Source organism: Pholis gunnellus (genome assembly GCF_910591455.1).
Source record: "Pholis gunnellus genome assembly, chromosome: 9".
In the NCBI taxonomy this organism is placed as follows: Eukaryota; Metazoa; Chordata; class Actinopteri; order Perciformes; family Pholidae; genus Pholis; species Pholis gunnellus.
Window position 1 is genome coordinate 6,197,485 of NC_136535.1, and position 22,905 is coordinate 6,220,389.

Genomic DNA, 22,905 nt, shown 5'->3' on the forward strand with positions numbered 1-22,905 from the left:
AACAGAGATTTGTTGTTCACAATGAAGCATTATCAGGGATTGGCCACTAGAAAATATTAATCCCGATCTGTCAATGACATGTTTTTTACCAAATATTGCCTGATAACCATCGGCAGTAAACTTGATGATTAAACTGTGTAATTACAATTAAGGCGGAGCACAACAAGCTGACCAAGTACAGGTAATTCTAACAGCTGTAGTACAAGCTCAATGTTAATAAACACGCCGCTAAATGAAGACACAAATGTATTCAGCACACGCGCCTGTAGATTTCCACATTCATGCAAATGCCTGGACCATAAAAGTTGAGGAGCACTACCAGGTCTCAGAGCGCATGATTTATGGATGGTCATTTGCAATTCTCCCTCTTTTTTCTTAATATGAATCCACATCCCAGATCCTGAAGGCTCTGTGTGATTCAGTCGCTGTGAATTTGTAATTCAAATGAGCAGTGGCTCCTGATACGAATAATGAGGTTGCGGATTATTTGAATAAATATTATGGAATTTATTGAGAGGCTTTGGTGGAGTCTGATGTGTACAGGCAGCTCCACCTGACCTGATTCAGATGGGACAAACCGGCTCAGTGCAATCTTACGGCTCCTACCATCGTCACCGCCTGAACAGGAAACCCCGCCCATTACTACCATAATCACACCAAACTTTTATTTACCTGCAACTATCTCCGATTATAATTCATCAATGCCCATGTTTTACTTGACAGTTGTTGTCTAAGTGGGTATGTTTTTTTTATTTTGGTTTTTTTTCCATACAAAATGGGACAACAATTTAGGTTACTTACATTTTTATATGCGCTTTCAAACATTTCTGACCGAAATAAATATCACATTACTTACCATATAATCATTGTACGGATGCAGTGATGCCACAGACTGTTGCTTCATGGAGTTTATGGCGTAAAAAGTGTTTATTGCACATGCGATAAATGAAAACATAAAACTGTTGCATCTAATTTCAGCTCATCAAAAATGTTGCAGGCTTAGGGAAGGCAACACTATGCTTTTTTATATTATATATATTCCAAATATTAGATATATTAGGAAGCTGGGGTCGACTCTGCATTATTTACCATCAGTCCCTCTATTTAGTATATTAACTAAAACCTCCGAGTGTGATTCTCACTGTGGTGTTTTTACACAAACCACTGGTTCACATAGTCTCTTCCAGCTAAAAACACTTCGATAAGCCTACAGGGGCCGACTCTGAACGCCTCTCCAAACATGTGATAACATTCAAAAACATACACGCTTGTCAGTCAGAAATTAGGGCCTTTTGTTCTGGACTCCTGCTCCGTTCACGATACGGGGTTCGCTTCCAAAAGCAACGTGAAGGTCTATTTTTACCGTGCTACATTTGTCTGGGCTGTTCAGGGGGGACTGGTGACCTGCTTCCTCTGCATGGATGGAAATACAGCTGAATGAGTTACTAATAAGATTATGACATGCATCTTAAAAATGGATTCTGGGTCACATTGGTCACAGTTGTAGGAGGCATAAACAGCTCACCATGTGCTACATAGAGGTAGCGCCCCATTGAAATTGGGTTAGTTTTGTAGTGAATGGGGATTCATGTAATTCAAGTGTATTTCTGTGCAAGGTACTTAAAATAGTAAGCAAGTCCTATTGGTGTATTCTATATTTGTGTATTTTATTAAAAATCCAAACAGGTTGCTGTTGTACCCGTACCCTTTAACATCATATTATTTGATTATATTTGACTGTATTATTTCCTTTCAGGGTTAGTTGGATGCAAATAAGCAAAGTTACACTACATCTAAATCTGTGGATATTTTATGTATTATAATAGATATAATATAAATATAATATTTAGTTTTAACAGAGAAGGGGAAGGGAAGCTCAAGCAGAGAGATAAGAAAGCCATTGTGCTCAGTCATTATACCCTTCATAGTGTTGTTATTCAACTAGCCACCATAGAGGAGAGCAGAGGAACAACGGACAACCAGGATTCCTTAGATTACTGCTAATAATGCAATGATGGTGCAACTATAACCTGTAGACTCATTTATACATTTAAAAGGTCTGGAACATCACAATAATGTCTAACTTGTGCTCTGATTTAGCTCCATATATATTGAAGTAGCCTAGTGGTTGTATTAATGTCTGTCAAATCAAATGAAGAAAGTTCAAATGAATAATATCTCAAGAATATCAGTTTTCAAATTGAACTGGATGATGTATAAATAATACAAACTCTAATAAGAAATGTTCTTCTCTCATTTCATGTAAAATAAGAGATGCATTTAAAAATAAATTACATAACAGAAAGCTTTTGAAATACTTCATTTAAGAAAAATGAATTTCACTGATTTGCCCTGCAGCTTTAAATTCAGTTCATTCAGTTGTGATTTGATATCACCCAAAAAAGCAACGATATTATATTATTCTCATCTTCTAAAAAGATAAATTAGTGTGCAGGGACTTTATCTGTGGTTATTAAACCACTTGTTTTAGCTCTATTCCTCTCTGTTAACATCATTGTTGTGAAGTGACTTCATGTGTTAGGATTCTGATCATATTTGGCTCTTAGATTTATTTTTTGTTTCTTCATTTCAGATTTAAGTGGGTAAGTTCTTTTCAAAAGATTTTTGCTATGTCTCATAGTGATGCTTCACATTAGGGCTTTAAATAATCGCCTCGGTCTCTGAACATTTGACGTGTTGGTTCTAAACTGCCCATGGGCAGAATTAACATATAAGAGTCCGTCCATTCTTGGTTAAAGGCTCTGGTCTCGTCCACTTTTCTCTTTTTGGAGCACGACATGTGAAATAACTTCTCTGACTCACGTACTTCTCCGACTAGTCGGTCTCTCTCCCTTGTGTGTATATTAAAGACTAGACAACAGACAACTCCTTTTAAGTAATTAAAGATCTTTTTTATTAATCATTAATCTGATGATTGCTTGTTTCTGCTGCCCCCATGTCGCAAAAACAAATCAGTTAATGCAATTTAAATAGCAGCACATTTGTATTCTATCTGCAGGTCGAGGTAAAAAAACAAAAAAAAACAGATTAACTTTGAAACAAATCTGATTTAATTAAGTCAGTGTTGACGACTTGGAGACTTTCTCGCTCGATTTTGCGAGAAGTCTAGTGCTGCTAGCTAGTTCTATCGGTAAGAGTTGGCAACATTGGGTTTTTTAGTTGGGTTGATTTAAAAATCTAGTGTATACTCCTGCTGGTTTCTCAAGATTACCAACCCTAGCTTTAATTGTACTTGTGTAAATTGAATGATGGAATAAGTAAGAAAAGACTAAGGGGAAGGACAGTGCATCCCTCCATCTTCTGTAACTCCTTCAGTTACTATTAGCTTTACAGAACCAAACTGTATATTTTACATCTGTTCCTGCACTGCTGGCAAAATAAATCTGAATATCTCATGAAAACAACAGCACAACCGTCTTTTATGTCCCGGAAGGTGTTTCGGTATCCTCACCCGATAAGGAATCAGTCTCGTAATAACCAGGTGGGCTCTCGGTAATGACAGCTTGGCCTCTGGTGAGCTGCTATGTATAGGCCTATATATAGCAGAGGTGACCAGTGAAGCATAGAGGGCGAGAGACAATGTTCCCTCAGAGAGGGAGCACGGTATGTCCTTTCTCCTCCTCCCAAGAACAATAAAGGCATGTGTGTGTGCACTCCAGTTTCCCCATCTTGTATTTACAAAAATACACATGTACAGTACTATGTCTGCTAATTACGATGATAATTTAAACATAAACAACGCCTCAGATGGTCAAGAACAGTGTTTTCTCAACTTTCTCCTGATGATTTGTTGCAAAGTTTCGCATCTACAGACGATTTGGTACATCAACAACTACAGACTCACAGAGACTGAAGGAAGAAACACACTGACACTATGGAAAACGTGAGATTTAAACACTTTGAGTGGTTTTTATGTGTTTTAGCGTTGAGACGTTTAGCTAGCTTAAAATAGAACTTTTAAACTAGCTACGTTTTGAGCTAGCTAAGATAACGTTTAGCTAGCTTAAAATAAGTTCTTTTAAGCTAGCTAAACTTCTATCGGCTCTGCCATGAACACTCCCTCACTGAAACAAAAAACTAATAAAACTAATTCATATCATCATAAATATGATTCATATCATCATTATAAACATTGTAGAAGATGCTGTTTTTTTACTGTAATGATACACACTGGCTAATGGATCAGGTAGACTACAGTACTGTACTGACTCAGTTCATCTAGTCATTATAAATACATTAAAATCACTGCCTGACTTACTATAATGTTTTATCATATTATTATATGTCTTTTATCTAATAATTCTTATCACAAATTCATGTCAACCAGCTCCAAACAATTAATTATATATAGATGTGACTGAAAACAAAATGGACGTGAAAGATTCCATCGTTGCTAGGTTACATCTCAGCGCATCATTAATATACGTGTATGTTGGGGTAACAATGGGAAGGACACACACATTGTCAAAGATAAGCGCACACACACGACGCGCTCTATTTAAATACATGCAAATACATCAGCGTGCACACACACACACACACACACACATGCACAGATCCCTACAGTAAGTCCTTCACGTAATTCATTAGCCGTGCAGCTCTGGGAGTCTAGAACAGGACAAAGTGAAGAGTGAAGAAGGTGACGTTGTATTGGCAGCATCCCAACACAAAGTCAGCAACTGGAAGGAGTTTGTTCGCAGCAGTTAAACCAGATTATCCATCCACTTTATTTGGTAAAAGTCCAAGTAAGCACATCCATGGTGCATCTGTGACCGGGACGTCAAGGGTCACAGTTTGGTTAATCATTTTACATTTTGCCTTTGTCTCTTCTAAATGAGTTTAGCTAAACTTTGATCATCTGTCGGACTTCTTTTTCAGCGAGGTCGTAACATGTTCAGGTTCGAGCAATTTCAGCAACGGTCCAGTGTTATCATAACTGAAGGAAATTATGGAGGAAACTTAAAAAGGCCAAACAAACAATCGCAGAACAAGACAAAAGTTTCCATATGCATAATTTATTTCCCACTGACATTGTCGATGCACAAATACACATTTTGAAGCCTGGTGCCTCCTCTCTCAGACTGACATGCGGATGCACAACAAAAGCAATGGTACACGGCAGCATTTAGGACAACGCCGACCAGCTGAAAGTGTACAAAAAAATCCCCGCCGCCTTAACATCTTTGCACTGAGCAGAGGAGTGCTTTCATGCCAAGACAACATTAAAGAAAGAGGTGTTGCTGGGGATCACCAAGTCGCTTTCAAAAACATTTCTAACCCTACAAAGTGAATTAATGGCCAGTGGAACTGCAACATGAACACTTGCTGTCAATCCCCATGAAAACTGTGTGGGCAGGGAGTTATTTCAGCCATAATACTCCACACAAGGAACGTTTCTATGTTGTTATATATGTGTGAACATAAAGCAGGACATTCTGTATGTAAACAGACAATTTGTTGAAATGTCATTACCACAGATTTGCAAAAAAACACTTAAAAAAAGAAATGGAGAGAATTTGAAGTGAAGATCGACTGAACTTGATTTTATAAGTTGAAGATGCCTTTCGCTCTGACGGCTGTGTCCAGTCTGCGATGACACTTTCTTTATGTAGCAGCCATTAAGTTTAGGGGATCCCAATGGTTGAGTGCCAAAAAAGAAAAGAAACGGTTTGGTCACTACGTGTGGGGTTTACTGTAAAAACAAGCTGGCAACTATGAAAAGGAAGAGCTCCCAAGTCAGTGTCATGTCAAATCATGGTAAATACGCGCAGCACGTGAACATTTTTTAAGATTGTATTTTTTTTCCCAGGCCCTGAAGTCAATATATGGCAAAAAATGGCAGCGAATGCGTGTTGTTGGATCAAAATTGTCATATTTATAGTAATAACAATCAGCTTCACGTACCAAAAGAGACATACGCTCAATGTCAATTTTAAGTTCACTGCAGATGGTTTTAGGTGGATATCCAGAGAACTATTTCTTAATTTCCTCATCACACTTTGGACGTTACAGAGAAGTTTCTCTTGATCTGTTTCCCTTGGAGTGTCACTTGAATCATGACTGACTGAATATCCAAATCCTTCCTCTAGGGAGAACGAAGATCTGAAAACTTTGTTGTGCGATTTTTGTGACCAGAAAAGAAAAGACAGTGTGCTGTAAGTATTGAGGAAGTTTGGGACAGTTAAAGTTCAAAGTATAAGGAATGTAAACTGTATCAGGTCAACCGTGGGCAGCATTTACCGAAGCCCAACCATGTAGTTCGGATTAAATGAGGTTAAGAGATGGTTTTCAGGCAACACAGTTTCAGTTATTAAGGCTGTTTTTCTGCTCTACGGTGCTCTCAACATAATATGGTTGCAATAACTGATACATTTGACTTTCAAACCAAGCTGAATGAACGCTTTGGTTGAGAATGTTCTGTCATCTTGGAGTTCTGATTCATTTCGCTGCCTGTAAAAACGTAAAGAGAAAAAAACATTGCTCACATAACATAAGAGACACTTCTACTATAAGACTTCTTGCTATCACAGTTTAGAAGCTGAGGTACTTCATAAGGCTTCACTACGTTTTATTGACCAGTAATCTACAATCTCTTTTTTTTACCCTTCTTCTCTTCTTCCACAATCCAAAATGGTGCATTTCTGTGTCAAATACCAATCTCTTACATCTGCCCTCTGTCCAGTTCAGTGTCCATGTAGTCTGAATTTAAAGTGTGTCTCCTCTCTGACCACTAACTAATACTCAGTCATGCAGAATGTGGAGCGTTTTAAATAATTCCACTTTAGTATTCATGAACGTCTTCCTAGGCATTGTGGATTATTCCTGACACAGTGGGTAGTTGTCCAAGCTGTGTTTGATAAGATCCTCATTAGCCGCACCAGTGGGACGTCAGCTTGCCTTTTGATCTGTTGGTCCAACACTTTGGTCCAGACTGAAAGGAAATCTACCGGACGGATTGGGATGACATTTGGTAGAGACATTTGTGGTCCACTGAAGCTGAATTCTGAGGACTTTGGTGATCCCCTGACTTTTACATATATCGCCATCGGCAGGTCAAAATTTCCTCTGATCCAACACTTCCTGAGGATACCTCTAAGGCTAAAGACTGCCTCCTGGTCAGCCGCATTTGCACTCTGGGATTAATGATAATACAGCATGTTAACATGCTAACATTAGCATGCGGTGTGGCTGTGCAGAGGCTGACTAACTACAGCTTGAAGCCATGAATGCTATGCCAAATTCGCATCAAAGAACTGAGCCCGACAAGCTGTCTGTCAAATGTGCTGAAACGGTCGCTGTACAACGGATACGGATTTACAACGTGACCTGTCCTCAAGTGTCACCCTCAGGCCACATTTTTTGCCCCACTAGTGGTAAAGATTGAACAGTAGCCAAGTAGTTCACCCAACAACTTTGCTTTCTGGTGTGTAAGCATCTCAATCTCACAGGGGCTGCTACCATGGCTACAGACAATTTTGTCTAGTTTATTTCAGGATGAAGTCACTTCCTGACACTGAGGATGGTCATCTGTAGACACTCCTCCTTCAGAGCCACCAGTTCTGTCTTGTAGCTGCTTGTCTTGGCTCCATCAGCGTACACACAAGACTGCTTCTTTGCTGACAGCGGCGTATCCACAGTCACCGAACCGGCGTTGAGCATGTCGCCATGCGATGGTGAGGAAGAGGAGCCCCTCTTGCAAGCTGCTGAAAGTAAAGCCGAGAGGGCTCGGCCAACGTCGTGCCGAGCCCCCTCGTTGACGAAACAGTACAAGATGGGGTCTGCGACGCAGTTGAGGCTTGTCAGAGCCAACGATACATGATACGCTGCAAACAAGTTCTCCTCTGAGCCACAGTCACATGGCTTCCTTAGAAACATGACGCTCCGCACCAGGAGGAGGATGTGGTACGGTCCGAAGCAAAACAAAACGATCAGGATGAGACTCAGTGCCAGACGCTGAATTTTGGCCTTTTCCTCGCGCTCTGTCGAGACGTTGCAGCGCACCGCCACCAAGATCCCACGGTAGGCCACGAGCATGGCTGTCCAAGGAGCGAGGAAGCCCAGAAATGTCCTATAGAGGTTCATCCCTGCCACCCAGTCCTGCATGGGGTACTTCTCAAAGCAGAAGGTGTGGTTGAAGCGATCCTGGAAGAGCTCATCGTGGAAGAGGGGCGCAGAGTTGGCCACGATCTCAATTATCCACACCATGGCGCTGACCAGGACAGCTGCAAGAAGTCCAGGAGAGAAAAATAAAGGAATGAGAAATACTCGACTTTGCAGTAATTTCCATTCCTGTTGCCTCTGTGAATAAGGCTTTATTGTATTGAAAGAAAATAGGGTGTTCTTGGAAAGTCTGCAACTCTCAATTGATTGAGTGACTCCATGTAGCTACCAACCTATGTAATCATTCATTTCAACAAACAGGCCTGAATAGCCTCTACTTTGGACACAAATGTTCTCCATGAGGATACATGACTTTATAAATACAGTACCCTGTATGTACTGAAGGTACTGACTCTTGTTTTATTGGAACTTAAGTTGCTTTCCCTCCCACTAAATGTTTCATTGTAGATTCCTCCATCAGAGTTGCTAATGACATTGCATGACTTTTCTCCTCTTTAACCTAGCATAATTAGTTTTACGTGAGTTAGTTTTAGGTTATCAAAACCGAACATACCTGTTTTGATTCGTCGAACCTTGGCAAAGCGCAGAGGATATGCCACGGCCAGGTACCTGTCCAGTGATATACAGCAGAGGAAGGCGATGCTGACGTAGATATTAGTGTAGAAGATGAAGCCGAACAGCTTGCAGCTCTCCTGACCGTGGATCCAGTCATCGTGCTGCAGGAAGTAGTCGATCCACAGAGGAAGAGTGGTGATGTAGAGGAGGTCAGCCACTGACAGGTTGATCAGGTAGATGCCGAGCTCATTGCGTTGCCGTACCTGGAGGGAGGAATGTGATGAGGGCAAGGATGGAACGACGATGGAGAAAGGGTTTGGGAGACAGGAGTGAGAGATGGGAGAGAGATGAAAATGAAAATGTAAAGGATCAAAATGATGGTGCAATGGTAGAGAGGGATAAGAGTGTTTTGTTCAGCTTCTGTGCTTTTGTATACAAGGTAAACAATCAGGGAAAATATAATGAGTGTTTGTGTGTTTTCTTTGTATGCAAACCTTTGAAAATGACAATAAAATGCAAATAACATGTGTATTTCGTATCAGCTGCAAATCATTTGGTTTCCTGAATGTCAAAACTTGGAAGAAATGCAAAGTCTGAAAAATTAGGTCTGTATGTATTATTGTTGTTTAGTGTCTCATACAGATGAATATATTCCATGCCTTAATAAACAGATAGTGTACTTGGTAATAGACCACGAGTGCTTGTAAGTGAGAGGAAGGTAAATCATCTTTTCGGTGGCAGCAGTTCAACTTGTCCACTGTACGGCTTCCATTAAGCTTTACTAATTTGATTTCTCAGCACATGGATTGAAATTCACCTACTAGGAGAATGGTCTGTTTCACATGCAGTATTGATATTACAATTGTAATATTTAGACAGAACTGCCGTGGTAAATAAACAGCGTGCCAAGTATGTCCGTGTTTTGGATTCAGTTCAGGCGTCGTCATTCCAAAAGCTGGTGGCTCTCAGCAACGCAGTTAATGCTACCGAGCTCCAAAGGCTGTTTGGGGAACTACACTAACCATAATGCACCCAGGCCGGAGCGCACCTGTGCACAACCTGAATTCAGAAAGTTGGAGTTTGAAAGTTGGAGGAGTCGCCCTGATGCTGAGATGGAAGCGAAACAGCATGTTGACATGTCCTCACTTTTATGAGCTAGTGAACTTGCTTAAATGAAAAGTCAATAACAATTCTGTCCTCTGCTGCCAAAGTACACTGACCGTCTGTGGGAAACACTGCAAATGTTTTATGCTGTATGGGAAAACAAGCCCCTGTGCTCTGTTGACGTGTATGTGGCAAGTAATGTCAGACATGTTACTTGGAAAATCTGTTATAGCACAGTGAAAATCGTGTTACTTATTATTTTAATTTAAAGAAGTAATTAGCTACGTAACACATTACACGACTCACCTTTTTCTGTAATTTTCAGAAAACAGCACGTTGTGTAATTAGCAACCAGCCCACATTTTTAAGCTGCCCGTGCGTTAAATCCGCTTCACATGCTGGAGGGGAAGCAATCACTGCTCATAATGCCGTGACATTTTGGCACTGCTTCTGACTTGACTTTAGTTTATGGCATTAGGACAGAGGTGTATCTTGATGCATCATCGTGGCTTCGTGTGAGTTTGGATGACAGGTAAAGGAGCTTCGACGTGCATCGTACACCGCTGGTGCGTTCATAACATTTTTTGCATTTGAGCAGAACAAGTGAAGTATTATAACGAGCAGTGCGCATGTGCGATGTGGAGCGGTCATGGATGGGTCATACAAACGCAGGACTTTCACCCTAAACTGAAAGACGAGTTTATGCTTGTTACATAACGTTACGGAGGGAAGTCTGCTAAGGACCGTTGTTATTTATTTATGCTAGTTACATTGGTACATTACGTTGTTACGTCGTTATTTTAACACAAAATAGTACGTCTTCTCTAACCTTAACCAAGTAGTTTTGTTGTCTAAACCTAACCAATCGTATCACAACGTCAACCAAGTGCCATTGTACGTTTTGTACCACCACAGTGTCATAATGAACCGAAAATATTCTTACACTTCTTAACGGGTGGGCTGGCTTGGCACTTGCCAGATGCATTTCCTCCACTGCGTTGTGCAGCGACCGGCTCGAGTTCGGAAATGAAAGTGACTAAGCCCTCTGTTCCCGGCGCGACTGTAACCCGCGATGGACTGTCCTTAGTGCGTAAATAGCATGTATTCTCAATGTGTGTGTGTGTCCTCCTCACCTGCATGTAGGCAGCCCACAGGGCCATGCAGTTCGTGGGCAGTCCCAGAACGATGACTATGATGTAGAGCGTTGGCTGGAAGAACTGGTCCACCTTACTGTCCACATCACAGAACGAGATGTTGCACATTGTCCTGTGTGGAACGCTTTGGGTGTATTTTTGTCTGTGTGTGTGTGTGTGTGCGCAGGTGTGTGATGTGTGTTTTAGCAACTCTCAGCTTTGACTGTCCCTCTGTAGTTTCACTTTATTCCAGCTCCAGCAGTTTGACAGTGACATGCCGACTCTGGCGTCCTGCTCGGCTACCACGCGGCTGTCCGACATGGAGCAACAGAAGAAAACAGAGCTGTCATTTTCGGGGCATTTCATGGTTCTCCTTTTCTTTAAACCCAAGGGCCTTGGCGTGTCATAATCCTCCCTCGCGCTTCAAAGCCAGGTCCGGCATCCCTCAGCACGGAGGAGAAGACGAGAAGAAAGGAGGGAGCGAGGGGTAGAACGTGGTGAAATGAAAGCTGCCTTATCGACGCTGTGCCAGGCCTCCTGCGCTTTAACAGGACCTCATCAATCTTTTAGAGATTAGAGGTCTGCCAGGGCTACTGTAATAAGGAGAGGCTGGACATCAATGTGTGTGTGTGTGTGTGTGTGTCCCAAGGTCCTGATGAAACACACAACCCCTCTGGGATGCTCGCTCTAAAACACAGGAATGGCTTTACAGAGCTTCACCACCCTGGAGCCGAGAGGCCGTCCGTTTCCTCTGGTCTGTACATCTGCAAGAGAGAGAGAGACACGGACAAAGAGTGAGAGGCTGCTAAATTATGATGCCTTAGAATTAAACGCTAAAACAACAGGAACATTTTATTTACCTAAAAATTATAAATCTAATGAAACTGTGACATACCGTAAATAAGGTAAATAGGGCAGATTAATACAGATAATGGGGGACTATCCTAGCAATTGTTTTACTATTGTACCAGGATTTCAATGTTGGATGGGGCCAAAGTCATGTTGTGTGGGCCTTTTAATTACAGAAGTTAATGCTATTTGCCTTCCTTTGTTGGTTAGAACGCTGGGCAAAAGACTGAATAAAAACACACAAAAAAACAGATCCTCTACCCTACATAAATGTTTTTTCTTTGACTTTTGGTATTCTATTAAATAAATCATAAAACATCTCAGCCTACCGCTGTAGTACCCAGTCTGTGCTGTGACATCACGTCAGTGGCCTGATGTGATTGGTCCGGACTGAAAACCTGACAGTAGCGTAATAAATGTTTACTTTACTAACAGTAATAGCATAGAAATATTTTAGTTGTCTTTATTGTGTACTTCTATGATCATTTTAATAATAAAAAATAAAAGTTAAGAAAATAAATGTTGTAAAAGTGGGCGGGCCCAGGCCCCTTAGGCCCACCCACAATGCCGTGCCTTACTATTGTCTGACAGTATATCTCTGTATAAGCTGGCCTCAGCTCCTCATCAGCTGAATTATTATTACATGGAACTGTGTCTTGTGCATCATGTTTTTACACATTTTGCTGACAGTTTTAGGGGCCTTTGGAAAGTGGAATTTAAATAATTCAAAATGTTTGAGCAACGTGTGGCATGAGTTTGTAGTGACTTCCGTTAAAACCTTAACGCAGCACAATGCTTTCTGTGCATTAATTCACATTGTCCAGTGCTCATACTGCTCAGGAATGCAGAGGTAGAAATGTTTCAGGCTCATTTCCTGTATTTATTTGCTGTGCCCCACATTTCATTTACATACAGTATATGCACTTCGGTTTCTTGCAAACAGAACGTAGACCTGCAGTTTTTAGGCATTTGGTTTGGTTATTTGAAGTGAATGTAATCCCACTTGCAGTGAAAACAAACCCCTCAAAGCTGCCTGGAATGAACACACCCTCAACACATACGGTCGAGCCCTTTTCTTCTCATATATTGGCTTCTGCCTCGATGGAAGGATATACAGTGGAAATGGAAGAAAGAGGCACAGAGATGAAGACTTTATGCAACAGGTACAGTGAAGCAGCAGTCGTTCATCTGACATTTGTACAAAGACATTCTAACATCTGGTATGATAACAGAATATGCTGACACAATGGACAGGCACTCGGGGACCTTGCATATAGAGTGCAAACAGAGAGACCGGGACATATGATCAGCTTTATGTAAGCCTTCATATAAACATGACCTGAGTATGCATGTACAGCAGAGAGAGAGAGAGATGGGAGCTCCGTTTCTGTTTCACTCCTCGACTTCTCACTTCCCACCCTGGGCTCACCTCCTGTTTATACATCTTGGACCGCCTCGATACTTTTGAATATGGCCGACATGAGTACACATATGCTTTCAATCAAAGCGTTTATGTATTCTTCGGCTTACTTTCATTCCGCTGCTCTTAGATCGATAGATTTCAGAAACTATGAAGGTGTTTTTCTGCCTGAGGAGCGAACAGGATGTTGCAGCTTTTATGTATTTCGGTAAAATAACTATTTATCGAAGTAAAAAGTAAATTGAATTAAGAAATATAAACATATCAACTCGGTCCTGCTAGCACCCACCAGAGGCTGTTTTTCCCTCATCTTTCACCATACACACTAGTTCAGAGAATCAGAATTCCTCTTATTCCCCGAGTACAAAGCTGAGGAATAGATCTGAGGACGGTGCATAACAATAGATGGATCAGACTACCGTGATGGCTCAACCCTGCAGACACAGGTGTTGGGAAAAATTAGCCCTGGGTTGCCCTGGTCCATGATCAAGGGCTTTAAAAGAGACTGCAATTGTACAGGGAGGCTCCCACTATGAAGCAGGGTAACCCTTTTCCAAAGAAAAAGGCAGGTACACTGAGGGTGTGTTCACTTCCTGGCTAATCCCTGTATGAGGCCTCAGAGTTCAAACCTCAGTGTTAAACCCTTTAAAGACCTGTGCTTCAGCCTGTGGTAGTGTAACAGTGACTTTGTGAAAGTGCTGATCCAGTCTTATAGACAAACGTTTTCAAACAAACACACACAAGAGCTAAGTACGGTTATTTACAGTGACCTTGTCAAATATTGTTATTGTCAAATGTTGGGGGAATGTTGATAAGCTGAATCCCAACTGAGCCACAACTGAGAGGAACCCAATGTCATTTCTTTTTACATTATTAAATGGGTTAGTCTTCTTTTATTATATCAACAGTGGGTTTGTACAGAATAAATAGAAATGCATAACAATAAATAAAGGAAAAAACTAAAGGGAAAAACTAAAACTTAAAAATAAAAGTGTTGGTGTAAAATAGATGGATGTCTTCATTCATTGGGAGCAGAACTGCAGTCACACAGCATCTTCATGAACGCACATGTGCGCTGCAAAATAGCAACGGCTAACTGTACAGTACCTTTTAAATTAGGTACAGTACTTGAGTAAATGTACTCGGATAAATCTTACCATCAATTTGATGATTTTAACCGGAGCAACTTATGAACATAAGAGACACGTCAGACACGTGTGAAGTAGTTAGGACAGAAAAACAAGATGTAGCGTGTGACCCTGCGGTCACAGTGCTCCACTATCAAAGAGCTGAGATCACATCTGTCACCGCTGAGCACTGCAGAGCGACCTCGCCTCCTCATTAGATAAAACAGCGGGGCCACATAACAGCGACAGAACAACTGTCAATCAACCTTATCTCTGCTTAAAGGCTGCTCAGTGTGTGTGTGTGTGGCGGGCATGGGTGTGAATCTGTGCTCACATTAAACTGTCAGTTAGTTCAGACTACAGTATGACTACACTCTGTCCATCAGCTATGGGGGGGCTGAGTTTTGCTCAAGGGCAACTTGTTGAAATGTGGTTTGTTGTGTCAATTGCAGATGTTTATCACGCAAAAGTTTGCATGCGACTCTCTTGTTTGGTGTTTGGTGGTTCGTGTTCATGTGTCTGTCTGTGTAGACGTGGGCGACGATGTGCGTGCGTTCGTCCTCCTGGGAGGCTTCTTTACGCTGTCAGGTCAGTTAGCGGCAGCTCCTCAGCAATCACACACTCTTGCACTCCTCAGCTTGTTTCTGACACAGTTGAACAGAGTCGTGGCGCTTAATCACAGTCACAAGAGGACTGTTCTGTTACACACACACACACACCTGCAGAGTGTGGTGACTGTACATGTTACATCTCTAATGTTTTATCCTCTCTAGCTGAAGTACCCCTCTGTAGTTCTGAGTGGCTTTGTGTCGTCTTTGCTTTGATTTACCCATTTCGTGTTGCATTTTTAACAATGGGGCCAATCAGCTGGCTCGGCGCTGCTTTAACAGTGTTGACTGTAATGTAACTTTCCCCAGTGACAGGTGTTATTAGCTCATTTAGATTCTCTTCTTTTTCTGATCGATAGCCGACCCATGTTAACCAATCGTTAGCCGACAGGGTTAGTGTGCCTGCAGGGGTTGAAGCCGGCCAGCTGCAAAGATGCACAAACAGGTTGAACCATTATTTATTGCCAGCTGCAGTCTATGCGCAAAACAGGCCACTGAGTCTCCAGTTCACCCGTACGGTGGGGGAGGGGGAATTAGTAACCACGCTGTTGTATGCATTGCTGTGGACACGTTCGCCGCTTTCCCAAATCTGTGTACAGTTTATTTGTCGTGACTAAATGCCACAAGTCCTCAAGACCCAAGCTAAGTTAAGCTAAGTTAAGTATATTTTTTTCTTGCTAGCCACATGCTAATTGAAGTGAAGGGGGTTAGCCCAGAAGTTAGCAACAACTCCTGCTGCTCAGGCACACATGGTGGACCAGCGCGATTCTCCTTTAAGTGACAAAGCCGCTACTGAGTTTTGCCCAGGTTTTTTGCCCTGAGGGAGAGGAAAAGATAGGCTGTTTATCGTTCTATAAAGGTGCAAAAGCATGAGTTACACCCTCAGTTGAAATTTGATTAATAAGTGCCAAGCACAAGGTGGTATATGCACAGAGACTGTACGGGTGTCTCTCTGCACACCTTCTACTGTATTTTGGTTTATGTGTGGTGATTATTATTATATAAACTCTTACCCATGAACATTACTGGTCTCATAGCTGGAAAAGAGACTATGATGCGCCCTAGTAAACCGACATCGTTATAAAAAAGCTGAGTATCGAGTACGGTTCATAAAACTCAGGGTTCGGATCATATCACGGATCGGAGTCAGGGATCGGATCAGCACAAAAGAAAGGAGACAAATATAACTTTTAGAGATCCCCAATCACCCTTTTTTGCCCCCGACACCAAATGCAGATCATTGATGATCCATATTGGCAGATAAAGATTGTTTTATTTGTTATGTTTTGTTAAAGCAACTGCTCTACAAGTGAGTGTAAACCATCCAGTCAAACTTTATTTCACACTGTTCACATGCGTGCCGGACCGCGGCGGGGGATCCGTACGGATCACGGATCCTCAACGGTCCGCGGCACCAATATTATCGAGTTATAACCGACCGGTCTGTGTGTAGATGGTAGCAAAAGTAATATAGTAATATAACAAGTAACGTAACTAATTACTTTTGATAGCAAGTAATCAGTAAACTAACATTGTTACGTTTTAAAAGGAATAATAAGAAAAAAAACACAACAACAGTGAATGTTAACATAAGAGGAGTGAAGCTGCTTGTGGCTTTTATTCATTTATAATAAGGCATTCATCATAACAGTGTGACGATATGTTCCTGCTTTACACTAAGTCGACAGTGTTCAGTTGTGCTTCCTGTGTCTCAGATGACAGTGGACTTTCTACTTGGGAGTCATTTTAAGACATTTGACCACATACTGTGGCTCACTCTTTGAAATATTGACTACTGTTCTTCAAGCAACGTTTGTGCTTTCTCACCCCTCGTTGCTTTTGGGGGAAATGAGGGGACTGTATTTCTCTGGGGGAAAATACAAGAATTTGTTCGTGTTTAAGTACAGTTGTGCAGGGACAGTTACTGGAAAGTTTGAGGCCACAGCTCACAGCTGGAAAACGGTTCAAGAGCTCTATTAGTGATGTAGAATTAGGGATGTGTACGTGCACGCCTGTGTGCGTGTGTCCCTGCGTGTGAGCGTGCATGTGTACAATGGGGGCCTATATCAACCTGTTCTGCACCATCCGGTGCAACACAGCAGCGTCTGATCTGCTGCCAGAGGAGATTAGGTCAAGGCAGCCATGTCGACGTCATGCTGGTTGTAAGCACATTTACACACACACACACACACCCACAGATGTTTTCTCTCTCATATACATGCTACGGGGCTGAATTCCCAAACACACAAACATTTCTCTCTGTCCTTCACTTGAAATGTACTTATCTCCCTTTCACTTCCCTGCTATACTCCCTCCATTGTTTACACATTTGGCTCTCATGGTCTTGATCCAGGTAACTTGACTCTTATTGTTACATCTCGACTAAAGACCTTAACACACTTTTTTTTCTTTTTTTTGTGTAATTAATTTGCACGTCAATTTTAGTTTTTGTCCTGAGTACTCTGGCACGGAACGCGAATATTATGCAGCAAAAAAAGCAACATTTTGTTTTACAGAAGAGTTTTTGCACTGCGAATAAAGGCATCAACCAGATCCACTTCTTACATTCTTACCTTTCACAATAAAAGCCCTAGACACATACACTGTGTAACTGTTCACCAGAGGGAATTCAAAATCACTCAGAGCATTTTGCAAAAATGTAAATCCAAGTTTAAACCAATATTAAAGAGTTTAATCAAGTTGATGCTTGCTTACCCAAAAGTTATGCGTCTTAAAATGAAGATGTATTAATGTGGATGAAGCGTGATTGTCATCGTATTGGCCTTTATATACTTAATATATATTATTCATATTGCGATATTGCCTTTTTCCCAGATGTCAGTGGTTACTTTGTGGAGTATAAAGTAAGAGGAATGATCGTCAGAACTAAGCAAATTGTTTTTACATGAACTGGAATTATTCTTTCAGATTTGGTTTTAGCGGTTAAAGTCAAAATTTAGGTTAAGGTCAAGCTAGGGTTAGGGGAACGGGATATTATCAAAGAGGGTCCTCAAAACATTTTCGCTGTACCAACCTGTGTGAGCACATGTGTCTTCATGCTTTGGTAGTAACCTTGTGGCTATTTGCCAAACATTCCTGTTGACAGTCAAAGAGTGGGAGCAGGAAGACGGTAATGTTTTACTATCAAATATGTCAACACACCTCTTACAACTCGGTCACTCCCAGGACACACACAAACACACAGTCCCATATTTAGTACTGTACAGTAGGCACTATAGTCACAGGGAAGTTTAAATGGTTGTTACACTTATTAAAAGGCAAACGTTTTCCCATTACAAGTGCTGCCATCATTAATGACCATGAAGAGTGAAATTCAGCAGATCCTTTATGTTTGAAAGCTGGTGGCCCGAGTGGCCAAATCTCATTAACAGCATCAGCGACATCTGAGGCTTGACCCTCCCCCCCTCCCAAGGGTGTCATCACGCCTACGCTTCATTTTCTTTGGCACCACAGTGGAAACAATTCCTTTACCGCATTTTTTGGGTTTGGGTTTGATTAGATCCACGCTGTGTGGTTCTAAATGAGCCAAGCCCAAGTCACACGGGGTCACAGGGGAGATTTGGTAACCTGTTAGGTGCCAGGTTAAGAGTTTTGGCAGTGAAAAAAAGAGAAAACAAATCGCATTCCAGTCACTGCAACTTTACTGAACATGTTGGACGAGTCTGTCTTCAACTTTCTTCTGTCTAGTTGATCTGATGTGAACAGCTGTGATAAAACTCTTCCCAATCAAGTCTCTGAAACACAGTATGGACAAGAATGTGAGTCACTATGGATCTTTGTCGACCATCTCTGGGTCGGCCCACCCATGTTCCTGACCTCAGCCTCCCGACATTTACATCCCTTTTTGATACTTTTCATCAGGGGTCTTCTAGCGTGTGCTGAGGTTCGTTAAAGCCCTTTTTTTCCATCCACATGTGCTGGCCTGGCTTGACGTGGTTTGACTCTGAACTTCAGCCTGCTTGAAGGTGTGTGATACCAAGGCTGCGACTAGTATTCAAAGGGGCGGCTATAAAACGGTGAAGAAATACATTTTTATTTATTCTTCACAATAAAAGTCCCCCGCTATCTTTACTTCCTGTTATACTCTTCCTCCCTGCAGTGTTAGTAGACTTGTTTTTATTGAAGCATAGCCGCTAACAAAGCTTGGCTAATTCAGCGATGAACGCATTTCATTTACTATACATTGTTCACAATAACCTTTTATTTTTTTTATTTACAAGCCGTTATTATGAAGCAGCAAAATCAGGAAATGTTAGGTTTTCATCAACAGCTACCTGACAAGACTCCTGTACAGCTGAAAGTAGAACATTAAAACAGAAAAATACGTGAAAGTATACAAACGGGGACGCAGGAGTAAAAACTAAACTTCAAACCACAGAGATTCACTTAGAAGCTACAAAAGTACTAAAATGTAACACACAAAGAAAAACTATGTAAAACTGGAAATGGAAACGAAAAATCTGCGCGGCCAAAAATGTGAATGCCAAGTTCATTATTATCTAGTTTACTATCAGAGTGCTCTGAGGTCTCAGCCTCGCATGTCAGAAAAAGACACTTGTTGACGGTCACCCCGCTGCGACCCGCTCTCTATCAACAACCCTGTATGGCAGCCTGTTGATGGCGTGTCTGTCCACCGTGGGACGGCTCTGGGGATTTCAAGCGAACTAGATGACGTCAAACTTTCTCTATGAGCCTCGGCAATTAGCCACGTCGAAACGTTTGCCGCATTTCCCTCAGGCAGTGTTATTTATCAAGAACACCAGTCAGTCCGAGGATGAGCTCGGACAAACCAATCATTCTGATTGGTTTGTACTCAATTGAGACGACCCAAAATGCTTTTGTATGACTTTGTCCTGAATGAGGGAGGGTCCCGTCACACCTTTCCCCACTACTGACACTGTTCCACCTTAGTGTGGATTGAGCCGACGATAGATGTCATCGGTAACAGTTGAGATGAATAACCTTTAACCCTCTGAACCCCAAGCAGTTTCAGAGTGTTTTTCGCTCCTGTCACATTCTTCTCTCTGTGGCCTTGATTTTGATTTTGCAATATATAAGTCCTGCACCTCTATGGAAACAGCACAACCATATATAGAAGTAAAGAGAGCTCATAAATGTCTTCTGTGCAATATAACACAATTACAAAGCCATAAACCATAAAAAAGTTGAATTTCTTTGACAATTTATTTTACAAAAATTGGCAAACAATGGAATCGATGTATCTAATATGTTGCCACAAAGTGTTTCCAATGTTGGGGGGAAATGGAGGCTCCACGTGTTATATATATATATATATATTGAGCTATTCACATTTTTTACAACCTCTACTCTCCTGTAGCTCTGTGTTCAACAGCCTGCAGATCAGTGGAAGTTTCACAGAATTCTTGTCATGTGACTGTTGGTCTCAGCCGAGTCAATCATAGCTTCATAGTTGCGCTGAGAGGCACAGAATTTAATGCTTCTTACAGGATCTTTTTCGAGGAAATGGTTTATTTGGGGCGACATTTTAAACGAGACATGTAGAATAAAATGTTTTTGATGAAATATGAGATGTGTCCATCAGAAAGATACAAATCTGACAATAATCACGTTTTTGTTTTTTTACAACTTGTGGCTATGATAAACTGTGTAGTTTTGGCTTTTCCATCCCGCCAGCGGGTTTTGTGGGTTAATTCAATCAGCACCAAATGAAACTGCTTTAAACTAGTCTGAGGACTTCTTTAAAATGAATTCACAGTAGTTTTTCTAGTTTCCCAGTTTATCAGATTCACACCAACTTTTAAAAACAAACACTGTGCCCCAGACACCCAGACGCTTCTACATTCCCACCACTGTTTTTGGGCAGTTTTCCGTTCAACATTATTGGCGATGCATGCACATACGGAAGCTCCCCTGAATTTTGGGGTTAGGGTTCAAAGGGTTCTCCTGTGTATGTTGATCATCATCACGTTTCAATACATGAACCTCCCAATGTATGCAGAAGCAAACAGAATGGAAATCTGAGTGATTGGGAAAAAATCTTCCTTGCTGTTTGTTTTGCACATGGAAATAATACAAATATGCTTCACACAGTTCAATTCATATTATGTCTATTCAAATAATTGAGTGCTATGCTGTATATACCCAGTTGGGCCGGTTGCTTTCCTCGCAGGAGCCTCTTCAAAGTGTTCTGCCAGGATTGCAGTACTCCTTAGAGGGCAGGAAAAAACGATACTGTTATTGAAAATGTCTTTTCATGATAGTTGTTAATTCTCAGAGAGGAGGGTGATTTCACCAACACCTCAGGGAACTCAAACTGGCAACCATCTGGTCACAAGCATGCTTCCCTTAGGAACAAGCTGCTGAGATAAAACAGATAAAAGAATCAGATCTGCTGGAGGAATATTTGAAGTTCCCCGAAGAATGTATTTAAATTAGTAGAAGGTTCTTTACAGGAACAAAGACTCCAGGGTGAAGGTGGTCCCAAAGCATCATTATTTCTATCCTACCCAGAAACCTTCGATCACAATGATGGCGGTGCTGACTAAAACCTCAAAGAAGTCAAAGCGATTACCAGCGTACAGGTCTCCGTCTTTACACGAAACAGACATAAAGGAGTTTTAAAGCGAGCCTTCTCTGTTACGGTCAAAGATATATTTGTAATACCAGACCAAGAGCTGCAGTTTGTCATCTTCATCTGGCTGTGTCACTGACGATCTCCTTTTTATGCATCCCTGGGTGCACGTTTTGACATCTGGGTCACAACTCGCATCCGAACCATAAACGTTTTTCCATAAAATTGGCATATTTAGTGCTGAAAGCAACAATAAATACAGTCCGGTCCACTCTCACCCTCGTCTATCATGCGCAGTCCATGGTATCATCGAAGGGAACAACTAAAAGAAAAGTGAGTGTCTTAACATTTTAAAACTAATCATGTCTGCTTAAATTATCGCTGCTCTTGGTGTACATGTGTGTGTGTGTGTGTGTGTGTGTGTGAATGGGTGGCAAATTGTAATGTGCTCTGTATAAAAGCTTTCTGTAAATGCAGACATTATGGTTCCCTTTTGTGCAAGTCAATGTTTGTACACTCAAATTTAAAGCAAATGTACGTGCCCTGGCCAAAATGTAACTATAAGCAGTGAAGTTGGCAATATTGAAAAGAAAGACCCTTTTTTTTGCATCTTCCAATAGCCAATAAACTCCACCCCTTGTTAGTGCAAACTCTCTCTGCCTGAACAAACTGAAACAAACTCGATCCCTCACTGACTTCCCACTCACATACCTACACTTTCAATTGAGTATACATGGGTAGAAGCTAACCATCTAATCTCTGCCATGGTGCATCTGTGTAAAAAATGTATTCTACTGTACAAAACAATGTGTTCTCCTGTTTCTGCATCCATCAAAGGCACATGTTCACCACCCACGTCTCTAGTTTATCTGCTTGTAAAACCAGAGCGTTCGGTTCTGACTATTTTTTGACCAGAAAACCTTAATAATAGCGATATTAAATAAGGCTTCTAGGAGATAATGTGTTGCTCTGTTCCTTGTGTTCCATAGAGATGCTTGCAGAACAACGGGGACATATAGGCTGATGGGAGGAAAGGGGTGGATGTATGGAGCATCCAGCCACTGACGCATACAGGAGGCATCTGCCTGTTGTGTTGCATAGTGCATCTGAAGTAACTCCCTGTCTACACTGCAGGCGTTTACAGCCACCAATCGCAGACAACGACAAACAGGTTTCAAACGTAGTCATGCTCTACTTTTGCTTTACACGTGTGTGACTGCAGCTGAACAAATGTAATAACGCACCTAAGTGCTGTTGTGTTGTTTTGTCTTCACAGGCCGCTGAGATAAGGAGTTGGCCCCGTCCCATATCTGATATGATATTTGCAATGGGATATCTTTCCGACTGTGACAGTCTGGCCAATGAAATTTGAGCAGTGTCTGTCACCAGTAAC

General features: G+C 41.5%; 1 protein-coding gene across 1 annotated transcript; it reads right to left on the minus strand.

Moving 5' to 3' along the window:
- Positions 1-7,521: 7,521 nt before the first annotated feature.
- On the minus strand, positions 7,522-11,063 carry gpr4 (G protein-coupled receptor 4; the record flags this gene model as incomplete). The annotated part of the gene is made up of 3 exons (XM_079165649.1): positions 7,522-8,243; positions 8,696-8,960; positions 10,935-11,063. 3 exons carry the CDS (start codon positions 11,061-11,063, stop codon positions 7,522-7,524), a joined length of 1,116 nt encoding a protein of 371 aa, XP_079021775.1.
- Positions 11,064-22,905: the final 11,842 nt, after the last annotated feature.